The following is a 25,733-nucleotide window of genomic DNA, read 5'->3' as shown; positions in this document are numbered from 1 at the left end:
TCATCTTTCTCAGCAATGCGGACACATATGAAAATGGGACCTACACAGATGCCTTCAGCTGCCAAGTGCACATGTAACAGGTCAGCCAGTGTCATAGGTACAAACCTGCTGACAGATGCTTTTTAACCTCTTGATCTGGCAAATGGATGGTAGATGGCGGATGTCCTTTATATTTACACCCCTGTGTATTTCTATCACAAAGCACATTATTGTATTATCTCTGGTTATTCCATCTATCTAGATGTATATAAAATAATAAAAAAAAGTTTTTCCGTTTAAGTTCTGTTTTTTCCGTTCTGTATACGGAACCATTCATTTCAATGGATACACAAAAAAAAACGGAAGGTACTCTGTATGCCTTCCGTTTCCGTATTTCCGTTCAAAGATAGAACATGTCCTATTATTGTCCGCATAACGGACAAGGATAGTCCTCTTCTATTAGGGGCCAGCTGTTCCGTTCTGCAAAATACGGAATGCACACGGACGTCATCCGTATTTTTTGCGGATTATTTTCTGCGGATCGCAAAATACTGAAAAAGCCATACGGTCGTGTGCATGAGACATTACACTAATAATCTAGATGATGTCTTCTTGATTTAGACTGCACACAGGACGATGGGGGGAGGGGAGAGGTGCGTTTGGATATTTTCTTTTTGAATACTGGTTTTAGGTTACAAAATGTACTGAAAAAATATCCGCTTAAAAAAAAAAAGATGAATTTCTTTTTATTTATAAAGCTCCAGTTTTTGTCAAATGGCTTGTATGAGATAGGAAAAAAACACATCTGCCCCCCCCCACCCCCCACAAACAGCGCCACTCTTAGGCTGTGCGTGGAATAGCAAGTAAATGGGGTTCAGCTGCAAAATCAAACACAGCCTATAGAGAAGAGTGGTGTCCGTTTCTGAATGAAAGTAGTCACATTTTTCTTATCCTATACAAACCCTCTGAGGGCACATTAAAGGATAAAATAATACTTACTGGTTCTGTCAGGGTGGTGTCCTTCTCCAAAAACTGGACAACACAATATGCAAGCTGGAGAGACACAAAAAGGTATTACAGCGGCCATATTTAATTTAAAGGAGTATTTCTTTCTAAAAACATGCAGGGCATCTATATAAACCCCTTTAGCTGCGAGATGACATTTATGACTGCCTAGACTCTACTATAGACTGCCATTATTCACTGCAGATCCTATTGGCAAAGCAATCAAATGGGTCAGGGAAGCCGCACACAGGTCCAGTGGACAAGTGAACCGACTTCCATGCCTGACTGATATGGACCAGGGCACCTGCTGAGGTTTGCTTAGGGCAAACACTGGCTTTAATTGCATGGATTAAAAATTAAATGTCATTTTTAGTGCATCTTAAAGGGGAATCCCCTCTCATAGAAACAGGTCAGGTGCCTGTGAGCGGGAGTCCTCCCCTTATACACCGAGCCAAGGGGTCATGGCACTTGATAAACAAAGCCCATGTGGTCTGGACTCTTTACCAAATGCCCTGTCCACATCATACTAAACATAGATGGAGATGCCCGCTCATGTTATCTTTCTGCCTCTCTTCATGACGCATCAGATGGATGGAATTTAATGGAGTGATTTCTCTTTAAAAAGTGTTTAGTTTTTTTAGTCTTGGGAAAAAGGGCACAGAGCAGGGGCTATACAAAATAAAAATCTTTACCTCTTAAATGTCTCGCTGTTCCAGTGCCACCCAGCTGGTCCTGCCGTGATGACATCTATTGTTCACGTAGCCACTGCTGCCAATCAATGGCCTCAGCATTGGTACTTGTATGTACAGTATGTGACCACCATCATCACTGCAGTACCAGTCGGAGATTTAAAGGGATTTTCCCGGATTCCTCAGGATAGGTCATCAGTATCTGACCGTTGGGGGTCCGACCCCCGCCAATCAGCTGTTTGAGAAGGTACTAGCGCTCATGTGAGCACCGAGGCCTTCTCTGTGCTCACCAAGCACAGCCCCATAGAAGTGAATGGGGATGAGTGCAATACCAATCACAGCTGCTATACAATGTACGGCGCTGTGCTTGGCAAGCTGCCAGAAGGCTGCTATGCTCACAGGAGCGCCGCGGCCTTCTCAAACAACTATCAGCGGGGCACCTGGGTGTAGGACCCCAACCGATCAGAAACTGATGACCTAACAATAGGTCATCGGTATAAAAATCCTGGAAAACCCCTTTAACAGGTGCGTAATGGTTACTTCATTATTTGACACCATTTCCTGCAAATTTCTTAAAATCGTGAGCAACCCCACGGCTCACCAGCCATAACACCGCCCCTGGGCACTTGAGAGGCCTTATTTGCATAAATGTGCAATTTTGTTTTGGCAGCTTCAATACACTGGGATAAATACATAAAAGGTACTGTTTTATTCATGTGTATGTGCGCAATAACGCTATATGAGCAATTTAAAACATGAAAACCTGGAGACAGACTCCCTTTAACATGCAGTGAGGCGATACGGTTTTTTAAAAAGGATCTTTCTCCTCTCCTGACATTCCCCCTCTGATAACAATTCTGAAGCATCCATTCTTATGGCTCTATGTTGTGCCGTTCCTTTATTATTCCTACTAGAAGTTATGAATGAATTGCTAGCAGTCTGCAGTAAGGGTACAGAGGGGGAGGTAACCAGTTGGAGGTGTGTTCTGCACAGTCTGACAATGACAGCACTGATTGGATACAGTAAGACTGTGCAGGTACACCCCCCCCAACTGGTTACTTCCCCTCTGTACCCTTACTGCAGACTGCTAGCAATTCATTCATGACTTCTAATAGGAATAATAAAGGAATGGCACAACATAGAGCCATAAGAACAGATGCCCCAGAACTGTTATCAGAGGGGGAGTGCACGAAGCTATTAAAACAGGCATGTCAGGAGAGGTGACAGGTCCTCTTTAAATGGTACATGTGTATTCTACAGATGTGCAAGGTCCTCTGTCGAGGAAAAAAAGAGGGAACTCGAAACACTTTAGAGGGTGGACTACCGGGTATCGCCTTATAAACCCCACTATTCTCAGTGACTCTGCCACATGCAGTAATAGTATTCCTAATGGGGACTATTCACCTGTGCATGAAATAAAGCCAGACCTCTCGCCGTGTGCATCGGAATCAGGACTTTCATGAGGAACTGTTTATGTTCAGATTTTAACGGTAACGCAAAACCATTGATAATGCTGTGAAGAGAAGAGGGAAACCCCAGTGTTAATAAAAACAATACTGTTTGCAAAAGTTTCCCAAAAAAACTGGTTTATAGTACAGAGGAATTATAAGGAATATTTTCAAGGTGCTAAATAACTTTAAAAACAACAAAGTCACAGCTCTTCATACAGGAGAAATCCTAGGGACTGTCAAAATCATAACAGGCATCATAGGACAGGACTGTTGCTTCATAAAGCTGTATGGGAGATGCATGATTGGGGGGGGGGGGGGGGGGTCCCAGCCATCACCGGGTGATAAGTGGTTAGAAAACCTCTTGAAGATTCCTCTAATTTTCCTCATCACCGCAGTCAGCAGGACAGACACAAGCTGTAAAGTAACACATGGTGTCATCACACCTGGGCTTGTCAATCAAAGAGAAGGGGGGGGGGGGGGGGGCAGCTACAGAGCGAGCAGACCCTCTAGGTGTAATGGTAACGCCCCCGTTGCTCCTAGAGGCTCATTTGCATCTATTAAAACATCATCTTTCTCAGCAATGCGGGCACATATGAACATGGGACCAACACAGACTCCTTCAGCTGCCAAGCGCACATGTAACAGGTCAGCCAGAGTCATAGGTACAAATCTGCTGACAGATGGAAAGTGTTGATAATAGGACGGGTCATATCATTTCATTACCTTCCCAATATTTCAAGCAATTCGGCAACCCCATTAAAATGTTCTGTTTCATAGATAAACCTGCAAACGGAAGGAAGAAATCAGAAGTGAAAAATACAAGTTCATACATTTCTAAGACACTTAATGTATATTTCTCACTTTAATGCTAAAAAAAAAAAAAAAAAAGAATAATGATCAGTCTGTTAGATTGATGGAATGTAGATACATAATTTATTTTCCTCACTTATATAGCGTTTTACAGACTTTACCATCACTCGCTGTCCCCAGCAGAGCTCACAATCTAAATTCCCTATCAGTCTGTCTATGGAGTGTGGGAGGAAACCGGAGGAGACCCCCACAAACACAGGTGTTGTCAGATTCAAAGCCAGGACCCCAGTGCTAACCAAGGAGCCACCCTGCTGCCCCTACAATTTATTTAGCACAACAATGGCTAACATACTATTAGGTGCTAAGACCCCATTATAGCTAGATTAACGGGCTGTGCTCATTCGGCTTCACTTGTGGAAAACACAGACCAATCGACTAAAATTCTAGTTTTTAGTCAGTATTCACCTCTCTAAAAATGAAGGTGAAAGAAGCTGGCCGATGGCGAATGGGAGGTCTGGAGCACATGGACCCCCAACTGATAAATATAGGGAGACATTAAAGTGAAAAACCTGCAAACATTGCGTTTCTCATTTTATTAATATACTTTTGTCGGCTAGCTGGGGCTATTCTACAACTTACTACTACCTAGCAATAGGTGCTGTAGGATGAACGTGACAACTACACAGTGCCTCACTCCTGTGCGCTGTTCCCTCAAAGCTGTCCCACAGCACCAAAGCTCGAGACCACACAGGACACTTTACTTAGGCATTGCACTGTCCTAGGCAACAAACAATACTGAAATGAACATCTTGACTGCCTGAGACCACCAGGGATCCTTATAATAGCCCCTTTCACTGCCCTAGACCACCAATGATCCTTAAAATAGCCTCTTCGCTGCCTTAGACCACCAAGGATCCTTAAAATAGCCCCTTCACTGCCCTAGACCACCAAGGATCCTGAAAATAGCCCCTTCACTGCCCTAGACCACCAAGGATCCTGAAAATAGCCCCTTCACTGCCCTAGACCACCAAGGATCCTGAAAATAGCCCCTTCACTGCCCTAGAGCACCAAGGATCCTTAAAATAACCCCTACACCACCAGGGATCCATTACCTGCCATAGACCACAAGGGATACAGGTATTCACTCCATTACTGCGCTAGATCACCAGGGATTCTGAAATCAACACCTTCACTCCCCTAGATCACCAGGGACACACACAATCTTCACTGCATTAGAGCTGGATCCTGTAATACGATTGTCCTGGATGCTATGTGGCCCTTTGTGTCTGGCTGCTGTACGCTATAGTTAATCCTTAGGGCAGTGCATATTGATATGATGATGTATTGCCCGGGCTAGAGGAAGCAGCACGGACTGTATACAAAGGCTTAGAGGGAACAATGATTCTGTAAAAACCAAAACTGGCAAAGTGCTGCTGGCTCTAACTAAAGATACAACCAGGATTACACCATCCAAACCTGTTTTTGGTACAGCACAATGGGGTATAGTTATCAGAACCAATGCAAATGTTAGCCTGTATATCAGGGATTTTACACAGCTCGAATCCAATACCTGAGAAAAATGTTGTTAATTTGTTTTCTGATGAACGCTCTTAGGCCTAGGAACTTGCCATAGATCCGATGTAATACAGTCTTGAGGAAATCTCGCTCCCGGGGATCTTCGCTGTCAAACAGGTCCAAAAGCTGGAAAATGACAGGGGCACAGACATTACAGGAAATTCTGGTTTGAGCAATTATGTGAAACAGTGAGTCTGGTATAATAAACACGGAAAATAACGTATCTCGTGTAAGATACAAGGAACAATGTGCTCAAATAATAAAACTACACAGTGAAAATAGAAGAGGGCAGGTTATGTTCCAATTATCTAACGCTGGACTGCATAGCCTATCCTTTCAGAGGCTAGCTGCACACTACAGTCAGAGAGAGAGGGAACAGCCTGCGGGACCTCTGCGCACTCTGCCATTGCCGGAAGTTTGTAAGGCTCCGTCCGGCCCAACTCACTCCAATAGGGACTGGAGGGCATCCGGCCACATCCGAGGAAATACGCAGAGAATTGGCCAGAAGAAAACTGCTGCGTGCATGGTGAATGGGGCGGACGGAGCCGTGCAAACCTCAGGCAACGGAGTGTGCAGCGGTCCGGCAGGCTGTTCCCTCCTGGAACAGCCTGCCGAATCTCTCACAGGTTGTGTCTGGTATTGGAGTTTAAATGCAATATCAGACAGAGCATGGGACTGTTTGTAGAAAAAACTAACAAAAAAAGCATACCATACATTTCACATCCCACACAACCCCTTTAAGAACCAGGTCCATACAGATAGGGCAATTAACACACTAGTACCCCAACAGCAGTTCCATCAATTGCTTTAGACCACGTGCTTCCCAACCAGTGGCTCTAAAGCAATTGTAAAACTACAACACCCAGCATGCCCCAACAGCTACAGGGCTGGATATTCACAGGTTGGGAGACGCTGCTCTAGACTAACTTAGTTAGGCCTCATGCACATGGCTGTTGCCCTGCCGTGGCCGTATTGCGGCCCGTATACAGCAGCTCCGCAATGCAAGGGCACCGGCCGTGTGCACCCCGCATCTTGGATGTAGACCCATTCAAGCCACCCGGGAGATGCGATGCGGAACAGAAGCACGGATCGGAAGCCCATGGAAGCACTACGGAGTGCTTCCATGGTGTTTCTGTCCGTGCCTCCGCACTGCAAAAAAATATAACATGTTCTATTTTTTTTTACAGTGCGGACAGTTCACGGACCCATTCAAGTTGAGTGTGTCTCGATCCATTCCGGCCGACGCACTGATGTTGCCCGTGCATTGGGGACCCGGCACCCCCCACCGATCAGCTGTTTGAGGAGGTAGCAGCCTCTTACTAGGCCGTGTGGCTTAGGCACACCTCAGTCCCATTCAAATGAATGGGACTGAGGTGCAATACCACGCACACCCACTATACAATGTACGGTGCTGTGCTTGGTGAGCTGCAGGGAGGCCGTGGTGCACACCAGAGCACCGCTGCCCCCTCAAAGAGCTAACCAATGTGGGTCCCAGACCACACTGATCTGAGGACAGGTCGTCAAACAACTGGAAAAGCCCTTTAAGAATATTAGTGCTGCTGAGAAGAAGATGAGACCATTACCTGCTGTACAAATTTCTGGTCCACAAACCTCTTTGCAATGCTTGGCTGAAAATCTGGACTCTCCAAAAATCTCAGGAAAAACTCATACACAAGCTGTGAAATGGAGAAGAAATATTTTTACACATAAATAAAGCAACGTACAGTATAACTACAGCAACAGCAGCTTATAAACTGATGCAATACAGAAAGGCATCTAAAGTATCTGTTATGCACCGACAGACATAAATTGCATGTTTTAAAGGCACACCACTGACGGCAGAATCAAAAAGACAAAAAAAATAAAAATAAACATTGTTGAGGATGCCCAGTTACTGTAAGAGCAGCAAAATCAGGATCACAAGCAGCTGGTCTCAGCAGTGAGACGGGGCAAGAAAATAAATACCTAATAAATATTTAGGTGGTAATTCTTCAACCACAAAGACGGCAATTCTGTAGGGGGCTAAAAACAACAGCAAACTAGTACTTTGCAGCCCAAGTCCAATTGACCCCTGGAATGATGTAGCTGGGTCTTAGAGAGTGCACCACTCCACGGGAGGTCTCTGAAATGAAGTGAATGGTACTCAGCTGCCATATCAGACAGTCCATGGACAGGAGTAATGGTGTCTCAGGAGAGAACAGCAGCCCCCATCTTTTTCCCTCTCATACATCGCCTTACAGCAGTGGGGAACCGCTTGGATGCAGAGTGCCCAAACTGCAAAACAAAACCCACTTATTGATCGCAAAGTGCCTACATGGCAATATAACCTGAATACTACAGTCCAGTACAGTACATCTTCCGTGTACTTTATCATTTAGATATAATAACCTGCCCGCGCCGCCTATAGCGCACCCTGCCTGCGCCGCCTATAGCGCACCCCGCCCGCGCCGCCTATAGCGCGCCCTGCGCCGTTCATAGTGGGCCCTATGCTGATAAAATGTAGGAAGAGTCTAAGGCTTATTGGTACACCATAGACTTCATCCAGGGCACGGGTGCCCACAGAGAGGGCTCTGAGTGCCGTCTCTGGAACCCGTGCCATAGGTTCGCCACCACTGCCTTACAGTAATTCGTCTATTCATATCCATTATCAAAGCAGATTCCTTTATAATCAGAAGCAATTTCCATTCATGTTTGACAGCCAAATTCCAAAATGGAAAATATTTAAAGGAACCCGTCAGGTTCCTGGTGTAGTCCTTGGTGCAGTGACGGACACCGATTAGAGGCCTGTGACGTACGTGGATGTGTGGTGTGATTTGTCAGGACTTGCATTATACTCTGCAGTGAGAAGTCCTCTAATACTAATGACTCCCCCGCCCTCCGGCTGCTGATTGACAGGTTTCTCTGCATTTCTGCGAGACAGAAACCATCAGCATGGGGGGGGGGGGGGGGGAGCAGGGGATGCCTGAATCACATGAATATCACGGGATCGTATGCTGTAGTGCTAGCCACACTATGCATTACAGTGCATGAAAATTCGTAAAAACTGCGTAAAGGGACTGTCCGGTTTCATCCGATTGATTACCTATACGTTGCCAGCCCTGCGTCCTCCTCAATGTTTACCTGCACACAGTCTACCTTGTAGCGGGGGCGCAGTGCAATTACAGTGAATGGGAGTGGAAGCTGTAATTACCCTGAACTGCCACTACATTGGGGGTGCGCAGGACGTAACGCTGGCATGAGCCCAGTGGCCCCTTCAAACAGCTGATCGGCAGGGGTGACAGAAACCGGACCTCCACCGATCTGACATTTGATGTCTTATCCTGAGGAGAGGTCATCAATATCATGAAACTGGACAACCCCTTTAAATCCACAAAAGTGACAAGACTGCTAAAATCGACACGTCGCCAAACTATGCAGCCCACAGCGGAGAGGTTTCCTTTAATTTACGTTCACCTTCAATTCCCTTTACTGAAATGATCTGTAAATGATGTACCGCTACATTTTCTTTGATGTAATTCAGCACCACATCTCCAGTGCACCGCAGCGGTGCACTACACCGCAGGAAGGGGATAGGACCAGAAATCAGCAGAACATTGAACGTCTCACTGGGGCGTATAACACAGGAGATAAAACAAACTTTCTTCGTGTTGAAGGTGCGCGGTTTTGTGGCTCATTCAGATGTGACTGACACGAGGTCTCCGCCAGATCACAAGATTTACATAAAAGGACGCTCTACACGGAGTGTGACAGGACAATGGACGCTTTGTACTCCATGGCACGGGACGCCATTAGACTGTGCTTTAAAAAAAGAAACAACACTCTCTTTCTCCACATTCACCAGCGGCTTTTTCTACATATTCCTTATGCAGGATTTCTGTCCCAAAACAAGGATGGTCTTCAAAAGTGAACCAAGCGACGGGCTTTACACCATAGCCATCCATGACTACTAGTAACAGAGACACAAGCCTAGGGAAGCTATCCCTGTACAACTAAGGGTCCATTCACACGTCCGCAAGTGTTTTGTGGTCCGCAAATTGCGGATCTGCAAAACACGCACACCGGCCTTGTGCGTTCCGCATTTTGCAGACCGCACATGGCCGGCACTTTAATAGAAATGCCTTTTCTTGTCCATGTCTGCGGACAAGAATAGAACAGGATCTATTTTTGCGGAGCGGAAGTGCGGATGCGGCCAGCACACTGTGTGCTGTCCGTGTATTTTCCAGCCCCATTGAAAATGAATGGGTCCGGATCTGTTTCGGAACGGATCCGGATCTATTTTGCAGAATGGCTACTTTTACATCTGCGCCGAAGTTTGGGGGCTGGCCCTTCTTGGTGTGGTGTCCAGATGGCTGTGGTAGTTGTCCACTGGCGGCTTAGCTATGATCAATGGCGCTAAGCTATGAGCAGGTCCACACCATCTTAAGTGAACAACCGTGGCAGAAACCGATGCGGTTTTAACAGCTTCGTGTGAATGGACTCGTCAAAAGAACACTCCTGATAGACTGCGTTGTACCAGGTGCAGGGCCGGAGGGGGTAAAGCACGGCAGAGATTCATGCGTCACAAAAATCCAACTAACCCTAAACCTAGGAAAGAAGGGTAAAATGTAACCAGGGACTAATCTTGCCATCTTGCCTTGTCTTGTAAAAATCCAGCTTGGGTTAATTTCCTGTTGATCTGTTCGGTTTTTGGCTAGGGAACTGACCAAACAGGGTGAAGCCCATGCATTGTTTGTCCTTTATTCGCGTCCCCTCCTATCTCTTGGTTGAACCTGACGGACTAATGTCTTTTGTCAACTGCATACCTATGCAAGTAGTGCAGAAATAGTACAGGGGCGCCTGCTGCAGCCAGCGGTCTTACAGCCAGACACAGGACAATGAAGATGGGGGGGCGATTTCCTGACAGACTTACTGATATATTTCTGTTTTAGATGTAATAAAGAAACTAAATAGAAAATAAAGGGAGGAAGGGCTGGAATATTTTTTATTCTTCTATGTGAACACAGCTGCTGGTGACAAGGTGAAAGCCTTTTTTTTAATATGTTCCTAAGGAGCAACTGATAACCATTTAAAGGGAACCTGTCACTGGGATTTTGTGTCTAGAGCTGAGGACATGGGTTTCTAGATGGCCGCTAGCACATCCACAATACCCAGTCCCCATAGCTCTGTGTGCTTTTATTGTGTAAAAAAAACTATTTGATACATATGCAAATTACCCTGAGATGAGTCCTGTCCCTGACTCATCTCACGTACAGGACTCATCTCAGGTTAATTTGCATATGTATCAAATAGTTTTATTTTACACAATAAAAGCACACAGAGCTATGGGGACTGGGTATTGTGGATGTGCTAGCGGCCATCTAGCAACCCATGTCCTCAGCTCTCTACATAAAATCCCGGTGACAGGTTCCCTTTAAGGTGGTACTGCAGGATTTTAATATTAAATGGTGGATCACTTGTATCAGAGTAGCTCATGATGGAACTACACGTCCATTGTGTTGGTTACTGCAGCGCTGCTCCCATTGAAGGACAGGCCACGAATTTAAAATTCCTGAGGACCCCTTCAAGTCTCTTTTACACAGGCTGAGGATCAGGGCAATCACTTTGGGTGAGCGTTCATACAAACGCTCGTTCCCGTTAACTGCCCCAGATAAAGGTGCCGCCCAACGCCTGAGCAAGCGCGCGTTCTTTGGTTGGCCGCATCTTTTATATGACACATGAAGTCATTGTTTGCCGGCATCTCTCCGACCTCTCATTACTGCTGTATATAACCTGATAACCTTACCTGTATGTGAGGCCATGAAATTTCTAATGTCGGCTCATCCTCTTCCGGATCAAAGTCTGGATTGTCACTAGGAGGGAGTGTTCGGAAAATATTTGAACTAATCTGTGAAAAGAAACCAAGAAAACCGCAAAGGTTAAATGCAAATCAATAAGGCTCCGCACACATCATGCTGGGGCTATTGCCTGTACGCTAGCGTAAACCCAAACAGTAATATACGGCCGATACTGGCCACAATGGGGGAAAAAATAAATTGTACAGTGGGATATATATTTAAAGGAACCATCCAGTACCTTTATATTGATGGCCTACCCTGACCAAAAGTAATTCAAATCAAGGATGGGTCAGACATTTCCAGAAACTGAAATCTGAGCGATGCCAAAGGGGTTTAGAAGCATCAGGCACAAGAGCCACATCAGCTGGCGGACGCCCAGATACAAAGACTCTCTTATATATAACCTTTATACCTTATCCATCATATACTGGAAGCACATTTTGGCTGGAATTAAAGGCTATGTACTACACCTTCGGAGGCAATTATTTTTTCATGATTGCAGGCTACTGATTTTTGGCTAAAATCTTTTTCAATTGGCCTTTATTAAAAATAATCAAAGGGTTAACTGTTTTTCTAGCTGTGTGACTGGTACTTTCCCTTTGTGCAGGTCATCTAAAAAAATCTTATCTCTAAACTACTAAGAGGTCATAAACACTTATTTAAGCCACATTCTTATCAGTAAGATAAGAACTGAGCTATAATGAGTGTTTATAATGTCAGAGAGCAGAGATAAGGAGTCCGTCAGCTCCTGGTCTGACGGAAAAGAGAAAAATCCAAAGGGTGCTTCTAGAGCATCTCAGCTCTGTCAGAAAAAAGGATGCCATATTGTTAATAAAGACCAATTAAAAAATATATATTTTAGCACAAAATGAGTAAATGCAATAATAAAAATAAATAAAAAATTGCCCCCTAAAAGATGTACATAGCCTTTAAAGGGGTTATCCAATTTCACAAATAGCCCCCCGATGTGCCGGGACCCCGCTGCTACTTCTCCCTGTACACGGATGAAAACATCCGGTGTCCGGGGGAGCAGCCAATGGCAGGCTGTGATGAGCCTCCCTAGCGTCACCCGCGATGCTAGGGAGGCACGTCACCCCCAATCCATGTACAGGGAGAAGCAGCAAACAGTAGCGGGGACCAGGAGCGGCAAAGAGAGCAGGGAGTGGGGTAAGTATATTACCAGAGAGGGGCCCGGCGCATGGGGAGGGGGGCTGTTTGAGAAATTGGATAACCCCTTTAAAGAAGCATGCCAGAATTTTTTTTTTTATCTGCCTATATAGTGCCATTATTAAAGAATAAGATAGAGGCTCTTGTGTAGACCTGTTTGATGTGCCATTTGTGGGTTGCTTTTTCTAATGAAGCCTACATTTCCCATCATGCCTGGCTTTGCAGAGACAGAGGTGGCAGAGTCTCACAACACTGTGCTGCTCTGTGTCCTGTGTAAGAGCAGTGACACAGAGCTGCTGTCCCCTCACACTGCACGGTCTCCATGTTCTCCGGTGTGATACAGCTTCAGCCTGTCTCCCCTATCAGCTTTTTTGCTGGAGGTGGGGAGACCAGTGTGAAACTACATCTCATAGAACTACACTGGAGAGTCGGCACACACAGATAGTACAGGCAGCGTGAGTCAGGAGGTTTATATAACTGCAGCTAATCACTGTATATATTCATCTACTATATATCTGCACCCCGGATTGGCTATAGACCCTACAGGGAAACTTCCCAGTGGGCCGATGCCCAGGAGGCCACTCAAGCCTTCTTGACGGTCGAAGCCAGACACAATGATCTGAGGCTCAACAGCCACAGGTATCCTCCTGATTTCAACTGTTGAATACTGTGTTTGGTGCAGCTGCCCTGTGGTATTTAGTTCTGCTGGGGCGGTATTCTGTGCTGCACTACGGTATTGCAGACCCTGCCTACTTCACTTGTCCCTGACTACTTGTTTTGTCCCGCCTACAACATGGGGCCACCTTTAAGTTTTTTTTCCAGGGCTACTTCAAGTTCCCAATCTGCTCCTGCCTGGGTCTTCAGATAGGGGAGACATTATATCTTCAGCAGGATACAGGGATACACAGAGGAATATGGAGTGTGGGGAGGGGCCCGAGAGGAGCCAAAAGGGATTTGATTTGTGGTGATGTCATCCTGTAGTCTACATCAGAGGTCGCACTACATTTTTTCCAGAAGAGTAAAAATACTCCTGACCATTTTTGAGGAGTATTTTTACCCGAGGAGGAGTACGAAATTTGCAGTAATTCAAATACATAATATATCTGCCTACACTTGCTCACATCTGCGTTGGAGGCTGCGTTTGGAGCCTCTGTTGCAGATTCGATCTAAAGACCAGACAAAAAAGCCTTATATGCAGCATTTTTTTGGTCTGGTAAATAGACAGGCTCGTGAATAGAAACTGAACGGACTCCATCGTAGTAAGCGGGGTCTGTTGAGTTTCTTCTCTGTCAGTTAGGCCGGGTTCACATGACATTTTTGCCATATATTTAATGTACACGCAAAAAACGAATGCATATACATTAACAGACGCCATACTGTGGCATCTGTCACCATAGAATGCCATTGTAAAATATATAAATAAATATATACATACACACCCCTTAGCCTACATGTTTTTATGCTGGACTTTGCAGGATGAAAAAACATGGTACACTACACTATCCCATCCTACTTTTCTTTTTATAATGGCACTCCATGGTGATTGATGTCCCAGTATGGCATCTGTTGTGTATGTTGATCGTATGACAAAAACCCAGCCTTACGTGCCCGATCCAGGACTTCCGTTATTTTCGTTGTTCTGCTCCATTAGATGAGCAGAACAACAGAAATAAATAGTGGTTGTGTGAACGGGGCCTAAGAGGTGGGTATGCAGGGAACCCTTACTGGTCTAAATAACATCAAGCGATTATAGCGAAGTTATAAAGTCCAGTCCAATATGGCGGCTCTTCCCTGTACTTTACTACTTGGCTATAATAGCCTGTCTGCATTCACTACATACTGCACCACAGACATGCGTGTGATGTGTGTGGGGCAGCGTGTGATGTATACATGTGTGTGATGATCACACGCTGCCCCACACACATCACACACATTGTTACGTTAGGCTACTTTCACACTCGCGTTTTAGTTTTCCAGTATTGAGATCCATCATCCGCTTCAGTTCTGTCCCCATTCATTGTCAATGGGGACAAAACATAACTGAACAGAATGGAGTTCTCCAAAATGCATCCCGTTCTGTTTAGTTGCGTTCCAAGACTGGAGAGCAAACCGCAACATGTTGTATTTTGCTTTCCGTCCTGGTATGTGGAGCAAAACGGATCCGGCATGACCCCCAATGCAAGTCAATGGGGACGGATCAGTTTTCTCTGACAATAGAAAACGGATCCGTCCCCCATTGACTTTCAATGGAGTTCATGACGGATTCATCTTGGCAATGTTAAAGATAATACAACCGGATCCGTTCATAACGGAAGAGTTTTTTGCTAAACCCTGCCGGATCCAGTAAAAAAACAGTAGTGCGACTTAGTAATATGTGTAAAATTAAAAGAGAGAAAAAAAAAAAAAAAAAAGGCTGCTCCTTTAACCTCTTAAGGACACATGACGTACCGGTACGTCATGATGTCCTGGTACTTAAGGACACATGACGTACCGGTACGTCATGAATGGTTCCGATCACTGCCGCTCGGCCGGCGGTGATCGGAACCCGGTGCCTGCTCAAATCATCGAGCAGGCACCTGGGGCAAATGCGTCGGGGGGTCCTGTGACCCCCCCATGTCGGCGATCGCAGAAAACCGCAGGTCAATTCAGACCTGCGGTTTTCTGCGTTTCCGGGATATTCGGGTCTCTGAAGACCCGATAACCCGGAACAGGATGGTGATGGTGGTGTGATTTCACTCCACCAATCACCATCCAGCGATCCTGAGTGGTGATGGTGACATCACCACTCAGGATCGCTTTCTGATTGGTCTGTGGGCGGTCCGGCGGCAAATTCAAAAGAGGCAGGCGCTCCTCTCCTCCTCCTTTTGTGTTCCGGAGCCGGAGGAGAGAGGAGCTGCCTGCACGTGTCTCTGCCAGCACCCCAGGACCCGATCTGTGCCCCAGCACCCCCCATCAGGTACATAGGGACAGCACAGGGAAAGTTTGGTTTAGGCAGGGAAAAAAAAGGGAAAGTTAGTTTGTGAACTTTTATTGCATCACCCTAGTTAGGGTGTCTGGGGTCCACAGCACAGCTGTGTGACCCTAGACCCCCCAGGGGTGCTGCCACTTTCCCCCCCCCCCCCCCCCCCACCTTTTTTGGGGTGCATTTTTTTCATTTTTTTTTTCTTTTTTGGTGTACGCTGACTGTGGCCGGCACTTAGTGTCCGGCCGCTGTTAGCGCATCGCACACCTCACCGCTGATCAACTTCGGACGGTTGATCAGCGGTTTTGAATTTTTTTTCCCACATTTTTTGGCCTTTTTTTAGTTAGTTGTTTTGTTTTTTTTTCTGTTAGTTTTAGGGTTAAGTCCGCGAACACCCGTGCCCCCACACACACGCACACAAAATAAAGAGTTACACACACGCACATATACACGCAGACACACACTCCCCTATGGCCCGCCGGACGTTCTCGGCCGAGGAGGCATACGCCCAGCTTGCCTCTGACTCCGAGAGTCCCAGTGAGGATGAGGATGACCCCACATTCCTGTTGTCATCCGCGTCCTCCTCATCATCTAGCGATGATGATGAGCCCCCAAGGCGGCGGAGACGCTGCCAGGCGGAGCAAGGGGACCGCCATGTTATGGACCCTGTGGCCCAGCCTGGTACGAGCAGCTCTGGGGCTCGTACTGGTTTCCCGGCCCACCAGTTAAATCCACCGGAGCCCCCTGCCGGTGAACTTGTCTGGTGTAGCCCAGAGCAATACGAGCCCGTGATTCCTGATTTTGTAGGCCAATCAGGAATCCAGATTTCCACAGTGGGCTACACTGAATATGACTTTTTTTGTCATTTTTTCAGTAACCCACTGGTAAATCTGATGGTGGAGCAGACGAATCTGTACGCCCAACAGTTCGTCGCTCAACACCCGGGCTCCTTTTTGGCCAGGCCCGGTGGCTGGACGCCGGTCAGTGCAGCCGAAATGAGGACATTTTGGGGCCTCGTGCTGCATATGGGCCTGGTCAAGAAACCCAGTGTCAGGCTGTACTGGAGTGGGGACGTCCTATACCAGACCCCACTTTACAGTACAGCCATGACACGCTCCCGGTTTGAGGCCGTCCGGAAATGTCTGCATTATTCCGATAATGCAGCATGTCCACCCCGAGGTGATCCTGCCCATGACCGTCTGTATAAGATACGGCCGGTCATCGATCACTTTGGGGCCAAATTCATGGAGGCCTATGTACCTGGAAGGGAGGTCGCAGTTGATGAGTCTCTCATTGCGTTCAAGGGGAGACTCATTTTCCGCCAGTATGTGCCCTCCAAGCGGGCGAGGTATGGCGTAAAGCTATACAAAATTTGTGAGAGTACCTCAGGGTACACTTACAAATTTCGTATATACGAGGGGCGAGATTCCCGGATTCAACCACCAGAATGTCCCCCCACTCTGGGTGTTACCGGGAAACGTGTGTGGGACCTTATGTACCCACTGCTGGATAAGGGTTACCACCTGTACGTGGATAACTTTTATACCAGTATCCCCTTGTTCCAGTCCCTTGCCGCCAGATCCACGTTCGCTTGTGGGACCGTGCAGAAAAATCAACGCGGCCTCCCTGCCCTCCCCCTCCAGGTACCTATCCCCAGGGGTGAGACCCGTGCACTTACCACTGGAAACCTGTTGCTGGTCAGGTATAAGGACAAGAGGGATGTCCTTATGCTGTCCACAATTCATGGTAACGGCATCACCCCTGTCCCTGTGCGAGGTACCGCGGCAACGGTCCTCAAGCCCGATTGTATCGTCGCCTACAATCGGTATATGGGAGGAGTTGATCTCTCGGATCAAGTCCTCAAGCCATATAACGCCATGCGCAAAACCCGGACATGGTACAAAAAAGTTGCGGTCTACTTGGTACAGGTTGCCATGTACAACTCTTTTGTACTATCCCGAAGCGCTGGCAGCACAGGGACATTCCTGCAGTTCTATGAGGCAGTCCTCATGGCCCTGATCTTTTCGGACCGGGAAAGAGCAGGCCGGAGTACCTTGGGAACTGGAGGCGCCCGGATCGTCCCTGGCCAACACTTTCCAGGTGTGGTCCCCCATACTGGAAAGAAGGGACGAACCCAAAAAAGGTGCAGAGTGTGTCACAGGAGGGGGATACGGAAGGACACCACTACTCAATGTGACACGTGCCCCGATCATCCGGGCCTCTGCATTATTGGTTGCTTCAGGGAGTATCACACTTCCATGGAGTACTAAATTTATATCCCAATTTAGCACTGACATCGGAAAAAAAAACTGGTTCTCAGACTTGAGACACCCAAAAAAATGAAAATAATTTATTAAAAGTAGACATGTTAGGTATTGCCGCGTCGGTAATAATCTCCTCTATAAAAATACACCATGACCTAACCCCCCAGATTAACACGGTCAAGAAAAAAAAAAAAAAAAGGTGCAAAAAAAGATTTTTTTTTGTCACCTTACATAACAAAAAGTTTAATAGCAAGCGATCATAGTCATATAGCCCCCAATATAGTGCCAATAAAACCGTCCGCTCGTCCCGCAAAAAATGAGCCCCCACATAAGATAATCAGATAAAAAAAATAAAAAAAAATGACACCTAGACTTTAGAGATACAAAAATATTTTTTTTGTATCAATAAGGATAATATAGTCTAAAACCTAAATAAATGTAAAAAAAGTAGACTTATTAGGTATCGCCGCGTTCGTAAGAATCTCCTCGATAAAAATACCCCATGATCCAACCCCCCAGATTAACACGGTCAAAAAAAAAAAAAAAAAAGTGCAAAAAACGATTATTTTTTGTCACCAAACATAACAAAAAATTTAATAGCAAGCGATAAAAAAGTCATATAGCCCCCAAAATAGTGCCAATAAAACCGTCCGCTCGTCCTGCAAAAAATGAGCCCCCACATAAGATAATCGGATAAAAAATAAAAAAATGACACCTAGACTTTAGAGATCCAAAAATTTTCTTTTTGTATCAAAAAGGATAATAGTCAAAAACCTAAATAATTGTAAAAAAAAAGTAGACTTATTAGGTATCGCCGCGTCTGTAAGAATCTCCTCTATAAAAATATCCCATGACCTAACCCCCCAGATTAACACGGTTAAAAAAAATAAAAAAAACGGTGCCAAAAACGCAATTTTTGGCACTTTTCCATTTCAATCCGTTTTTTCCGGTAACAAAACAAGGGTTAACAACCAAACAAAAGTTAAAATTTATTACCCTGATACTGCAGTTTACAGAAATGCCACATTTGTGGTCGTAAACTGCTGTATCAGTAAAAGGGAGGCCGCAAAAGGAAAGGACCGACATGGTTTCTGGAAGGCCGATTTTGATGGCCTTTTTTATTGACACCATGTCCCTTTTGAAGACCCCCTGATGCCCCCCTAGAGTAAAAACTCCCTAAAAGTGACCCCATCTAAGAAACTACACCCCTCAAGGTATTCAAAACTGATTATACAAACTTTATTAACCCTTTAGGTGTTTCTCAACAGTTAATGGCAAATGGAGATGAAATTTCAGAATTTCAATTTTTGGTAACCTTGCCTCACAAAAATGTAATATAGAGCAACCAAAAATCATATGTACCCTAAAAATAGTCCCCCAACAAATGCCACCTTATCCCCTAGTTTCCAAAATGGGGTCACTTTTAGGGAGTTTCTACTCCAGGGGGGCATCAGGGGGGTTGAAACAGGACACGGTGTAAATAAACCGGTCCATAAAAATCAGCCCTCCAAAAACCAAACGGCGCACCTTTCACTCTACGCCCCGCTGTGTGGCCGTACAGTAGTTTACGGCCACATATTGGGTGTTTCTGTAAACGGCAGAGTCAGGGCAATAAAGATACAGTCTTGTTTGGCTGTTAACCCTTGCTTTGTTAGTGGAAAAAATGGGTTAAAATGGAAAATTTGGCAAAAAAATGAAATTTTAAAATTTCATCCCCATTTGCCAATAACTCTTGTGCAACACCTAAAGGGTTAACGACGTATGTAAAATCAGTTTTGAATACCTTGAGGGGTGTACTTTCTTAGATGGGGTCATTTTTGGGTGGTTTCTATTATGTAAGCCTCGCAAAGTGACTTCAGACCTGAACTGGTCCCTAAAAATTTAGTTTTTGTAAATTTCTGAAAAATTTCAAGATTTGCTTCTAAACTTCTAAGCCTTATAACATCCCCAAAAAATAAAATATCATTCCCAAAACAATTCACACATGAAGTAGACATATGGGGAATGTAAAGTCATCACAATTTTTGGGGGTATTACTATGTATTACAGAAGTAGAGAAACTGAAACTTTGAAATTTGCTAAATTTTTCCAAATTTTTGTTAAATTAGGTATTTTTTGGTGCAAAAAAAAATAATTTTTTGACTTCATTTTACCAGTGTCATGAAGTACAATATGTGACGAAAAAACAATCTCAGAACGGCCTGGATAAGTCAAAGCGTTTTAAAGTTATCAGCACTTAAAGGGACTCTGGTCAGATTTGCAAAAAATGGCCTGGTCCTAAGGTGTAAAAAGGCTGTGTCCTTAAGGGGTTAACCAGGATGTCTTCCTGACATTGACCGCGGGTGCACAGATCAGCCCTACACAAGCACACGCTGTAACAGATTAAGCAGAAACCACCAAACAAGGTCAAGGAATGGGACAATTCGCTGCAGGCCTGATTAGCAGAAAGTAAATAAAATCATAATCTATAATATGAATCCAGTAATAAAATCAGGAGACGAAAAAGAAAAGAAAAAAAACAAAAAACCTTCAACGCGTCCTGTGTGTGCAGATCACATACGGGAAATGGCGCTTCCTGCCAAACACAAAGAGGAAACCTGAACACAGAGCCCTGGGCGCAGAAACGCAGCGAGCGCTGGGCACCGCCGCACCGGGTATAACACAGCACATGGCATCTGACTTCTACAGGCAGGTAGAGAGGTGTGGCGGAAACACCCAGATTACAGGAGGATAGGCAGCGCGGAGTCAGGTGGATAAAAGACAGACATTTCTCCCTTTGTCATCTAATGGCTGATCTCACCAAGTATTCCCTTCGCCAAGTCTATTCAGTTTACCATCGCACGCAGACTCCAGCTAGTGGTACAGGAAGCTAAGCAAGGCTGGACACGCGCATAAGGGGGCATTCACACGACCGCGTCCATCTTTGTGGTCCGCAAAACACGGATACCGGCTGTATGCTTTCCGCAATCTGTGGAGCAGCATGTCCTGCTCTTTGTTAGAAACGCCTATTCTTGCCCACAAAACAGACAGGAATAGGATTTTTATTTTTTTTATTTTTTGCTGGGCCGCAGAACGGACATGCGGACGGCACACGGTGTGCTGTCGGCATCTGTTGCAGCCCAATTGAAATGAATGCAATCACATCCGATCCACTAGAGTCGTGTGAATGCCCACCTATAGACCGGCGCCGGCTGAACATGCCACCTCCTAGTCCCCACCGTACACATGCATGCTTGAATCGGCTGAGCATCCAGCTGTTCTGAATGGGGAGAGGCGAGAAAGCCACTGTGGCAGCTTCCGTGGACTCTGTTCTGAAGTGTGGAAGGCAAAAAATATAAACCACCACCTACTAATAGATCCTCAGCCCAAAACATCAGTTGTGTTCACTCCCCACACCGCGACATTATTCTGTGGGTCAGTGTGATTACGGCGAATCCAAATGTATACAGTTTTTATTGAGTCTTACTACTTAAAAAAATATAAAAACATTTTTTTTTTATTCTTTGTATATATTCTGACACCCATAATTTTTTTAAACTACAGTTTACAGAGCTGTGTCAGGGCCTGTCATTTTTAATGGTTCCCCTTTGGGGTACATATGACTTTTTATTAAAAAAATAAAATTGCTATTTTTTTCCCATAACGGCGTTCACGATGCAGGAAACATTCTGATATTTTAATAGTTTGGACACTTTCAGACGCAGCGGTACCTGTAAAGGTTTACTTTTTATCGTTTGTTTTTATACGTAAAAATTAGAATATTTATTTTTTTATTTATGTCATTTTTTTTTCCACTTGGGGGACTTGAACATGCAATCCTCTGACGCAGCCTGAGAAACCGTGTCCTGTGCATGGCTTTTCAGGCAGTTTCGTGGCAGTTAGCAGGGTTGTCGTGGCTAAGTCACCCGGCTGTCATCAGCAACTATCCGGCGCTTTGTGATTTCGCTGCAGGGGCACCACTGGGAGCACAGAAGGAGTCCCTTCCCTCTGTTTAACTCTTCGGATGCCATGCTTGTTATAGATGACGGCATTGAGGAGTTAAATCACTGGCATCGCCGATCCTCGTCATTGCAGCCGGGTGCCGGCATCCGCAGCGTATCACACACAGAGTCCGCTCCATACTCTTTACACCGTCTCCATGATTCTGGACTATTATCTGCAGTAATACGTGCGTAATACTGCAGATAATAGTTATATACACTGCAGATAAGGAGTCGGGAATCACCATTCTTCATTGGTTACCCCGCTGTCAGCACTCAAAGCTGCAGTGAAATACACAGTCAGGACTCCTGTGAGCATGCACAGCAGTCCTGACCATGCATTTCATGGCAGCTCTGAGCGTGGACAGCGAGAGAACAAGGGACAGTAGGGAAATAACAAATCATGATCTGAACTCCATTTCTGCAGCACCACTCACATATTACTGCAGATAATAGTCCAAAATCACGGTGATTAAAAGGGGTTCTCCGTGTTACAGATATTGATGACCTATCTTCAACATAGGTCATCAATATCAGATTACTTGTTTCTGGCTGCAGTGTATGGAGTGAATGCAGAAGGCTCCGCACACTGCCGAGTATCTGGTGTCAGTGGACTGAAGCTCAGCTCCTTTTCACTTGAACGGGAGCCGAGCTGCAGCGCGCGGCACGGCTACTACACAGTACATAGAGGGGGTGCGAGGTGCCGGACCCCACCGATCTAATATTCATGACCTATGCTGAGGATTGGTCATCAATATCTGAAGCTCAGAGAACACCTAATCCATGACTTTATGCCGTAGGTGAAAAAGTATGGACACCCCATACACATTAGGTGGTCGGACGGTCCAGGAAAAAAAAAAAAAATCACCTTTAATCAAAGGGAATGAAGGGAAACCAGGGAATCCAAACCTAAGGAAACCACCAACTCCAATATTGTAGATATCAGGGGCCAGTCACACCAACCCAGGAGCCTATTTTCCCATTTTAGCATCCAGCTATGGGAATTTTAGCGCTGCAGACTATACTATTCTTGCCTTTTTGACCATTTTCTGGTGACAAGAATGAGGGTGACATATCAACCAAAGCCAGATGTCTGAAGTGCAAAAGATGATCTGCCATGTTGGATTTTTAATCAGCCGTTATTCGGGGCGACATCGCTGCACCCATCACAGATCAGTTCAGAGATCGATCAGTGACCATGTGCTGGAGCATGGCATGTCTGTTTCTCCATACTGAGGAGGAGATTGCTGCTCTTACATGCAGCAGTCTCCTCCACAGACGAGCAGGCAGATTGCTGGGAAGGAACGCCTCCCTCCTGACAATCGCCTGCAGAGTCTGTAGGTGTAAGAGGGCCCTAAAAGTGTCCAAGATCATTAAAGATCTCAGACAAGCCACTGAATGGCCTAAAAGTCTTGTTCACAAACTGCAGCGGTGACATGCCGGTATATGGCATATGTAATACGTGACTGCTGCAGCCAGTCACTGTCCTCAGCAATCTTGGGAACCTCTATAGCAACTACTGTAAGGCATGGACACAGAATTTTTACAAAAAAATCCCAGGGATGTAGGGTTCTTTTAGACTAGGAGCTAAGTCTAAGGGGCTGGGGATGGTGTCCAAGCATAAAAATGTCACCTTGTTCTAAGGCCAAGTTCACACGAACGTATATGGCTTTTATAGTTTTTTGCAGTCCGTTTTTCACGGATCCGTTGTGTTTCAGTTTCCGTTCCGTTTCAGTATGGCATATACAGTAATTACATAGAAAAAATTGGGCTGGGCATACCATTTTCAATAGATGGTTCCGCAAAAACGGAACGGATACGGAAGATATACGGATGAATTTCCGTATGTGTTCCTTTTTTTTGCGGACCCATTGACTTGAATGGAGCCACGGAACGTGATTTGCGGGCAATAATAGGAAATGTTCCATTTTTCAACGGAACGAAAAAAAAACGGAAATACGGAAACGGAATGCTTACGGAAACACATTCCGTTTTTAATGCAGAACCATTGAAATGAATGGGACCGTATACGGAACACAAAAAAACGGCACGTACACTCGCAAAAAAAAGGATCGTGTGAACTAGGCCTAAGGCCCCTTTCACACGGGCGAGTATTCCGCGCGGGTGCAATGCGTGATGTGAACGCATTGCACCCGCACTGAATCCTGACCCATTCATTTCTATGGGGCTGTGCACACGAGTGGTGATTTTCACGCATCACTTGTGCGTTGCGTGAAAATCGCAGCATGCTCTATATTGTGTGTTTTCCACGCAACGCAGGCCCCATAGAAGTGAATGGGGCTGCGTGAAAATCGCAAGCATCCGCAAGCAAGTGCGGATGCGGTGCGATTTTCACGCACGGTTGCTAGGAGACGATCGGGATGGAGACCCGATCATTATTATTTTCTATGTTATAAGGGAAAATAATAGCATTCTGAATACAGAATGCATAGTACAATAGCGCTGAAGGGGTTAAAAAAAATTAAAAAAAAATTTGACTCACCTTAATCCACTTGATCACGCAGCCGGCATCTCTTCGAGCTTGTTCTTTGCTGTGTGCAGGAAAAGGACCTGTGGTGATGTCACTCCGGTCATCACATGATCCATCACCATGGTAAAAGATCATGTGACGGACCATGTGATGACCGGAGTGACGTCACCACAGGTCCTTTTCCTGCACACAGCAAAGAAGAAGACAGAAGAGATGCCGGCTGCGCGATCAAGTGGATTAAGGCGAGTTAAATTATTATAATTTTTTTTTAACCCCTCCAGCGCTATTGTACTATATATTCTGTATTCAGAATGCTATTAATCTCCCTTATAACCATGTTATAAGGGAAAATAATACAATCTACAGAACACCGATCCCAAGCTCGAACTTCTTTGAAGAAGTTTGGGTTTGGGTACCAAACATGCTGATTTTTCTCACGCGCGTGCAAAACGCATTACAATGTTTTGCACTCGCGCGGAAAAATCGTGCATGTTCCCGCAACGCACCCGCACCTTTTTCCCCGCAGCGCCCGTGTGAAAGAGGCCTAAAGCAAAAAACAGACAATGAAATCCTGTTTGGGAGAAGTTCTAAAATGTTATCTCCGATTTGAGGTTTAAAAAATTATATTTATTTAGCTGATATTTGAGAAAGTTTTCAGTGTTAAAATCTGTAACCTCTCTCTGCTGTTAAGATGCAAAGGGGAAAAAAAGGGCACGTCCGTCATCAGCTCGTTAGCACAAGGCAGGCCTCCGGACGCCAAGTTGATCTAAGTTTACAAGGACACCATGGAGACTGATACGGAGCTGGACGCCTGGAAGCTATTAATACAACTATTAATATAACCCAGTTATGTGTAATTCTGTCCAGGTCTGAGCATTTGCTAATTTTAAGTGCTTCACCCACAAAATTTCAACGTCAGAAAAAGCTAATATTGCACGGGTTATGTAGGATATAATAGCACCATTCATAAATGGTGGCAGTGGCTAGTGTGTGGGCTTATCCACACCTTCATGTTCAAAAATCGTTTGGGTTGTGGCTGCAGCAATTGGCTGATTTTCTCTTATTTTTAATACGGCAGGAGCCGTCTCTAGCATCACAGGTAACACATGGGAGGCTCGTCCCCATCGCAGCCTGCTATTGGCTGCAGCCGCCCACCCGCCACCCACGCAATGTTTTGATCCGTGGCGCCATGCAGGGATCAGGAGCGATACGGGGAGTGGGGCAAGTATAATCTATATGAGGGGCTCAGTCGTTGGGGGCCATGTTTTATAGTTTGGATAACCCCTTTAATACTAAGGACCTATCCTCAGGACAGGTCATCAGTATCCGATCACTGTGGGTCTGACACCCTGGCCAATCTGCTCTTTGAAGAGGATGTGAGCACAGTACTCTCCTCACTGCGCCATATATTGTACAGTGGCCATGCTTGGTATTGCAGCCCAGAAATGTTCACTTGAATGGGACTGACCTGCGCCTAGGCCACGTGACCGATGAATGTGACGCTACTGGCACAGGAAGGGGGCACA

At 45.5% G+C, this 25,733-nt stretch overlaps 1 protein-coding gene across 1 annotated transcript in view; it reads right to left on the bottom strand.

The window, feature by feature from the left end:
* The window catches only part of PPP2R5A (protein phosphatase 2 regulatory subunit B'alpha), a 110,558-nt gene that overhangs the window by 16,984 nt on the left and 67,841 nt on the right, over positions 1-25,733 (bottom strand). Inside the window, exons 3-8 of the mRNA XM_040430397.1 lie at positions 11,292-11,393; positions 7,093-7,185; positions 5,505-5,635; positions 3,848-3,907; positions 3,078-3,186; positions 979-1,032 (exon numbers count right to left, since the gene is read on the bottom strand). Coding sequence (XP_040286331.1) covers positions 979-1,032; positions 3,078-3,186; positions 3,848-3,907; positions 5,505-5,635; positions 7,093-7,185; positions 11,292-11,393 — 549 coding nt within the window. The remainder of the gene's footprint in view (positions 1-978; positions 1,033-3,077; positions 3,187-3,847; positions 3,908-5,504; positions 5,636-7,092; positions 7,186-11,291; positions 11,394-25,733) is intronic.

The sequence above is a fragment of the Bufo bufo genome, chromosome 4, assembly GCF_905171765.1.
Source record: "Bufo bufo chromosome 4, aBufBuf1.1, whole genome shotgun sequence".
In the NCBI taxonomy this organism is placed as follows: Eukaryota; Metazoa; Chordata; class Amphibia; order Anura; family Bufonidae; genus Bufo; species Bufo bufo.
Note: the sequence above shows the minus strand (reverse complement) of the source record. Positions and strands in the feature narration are given on the sequence as shown.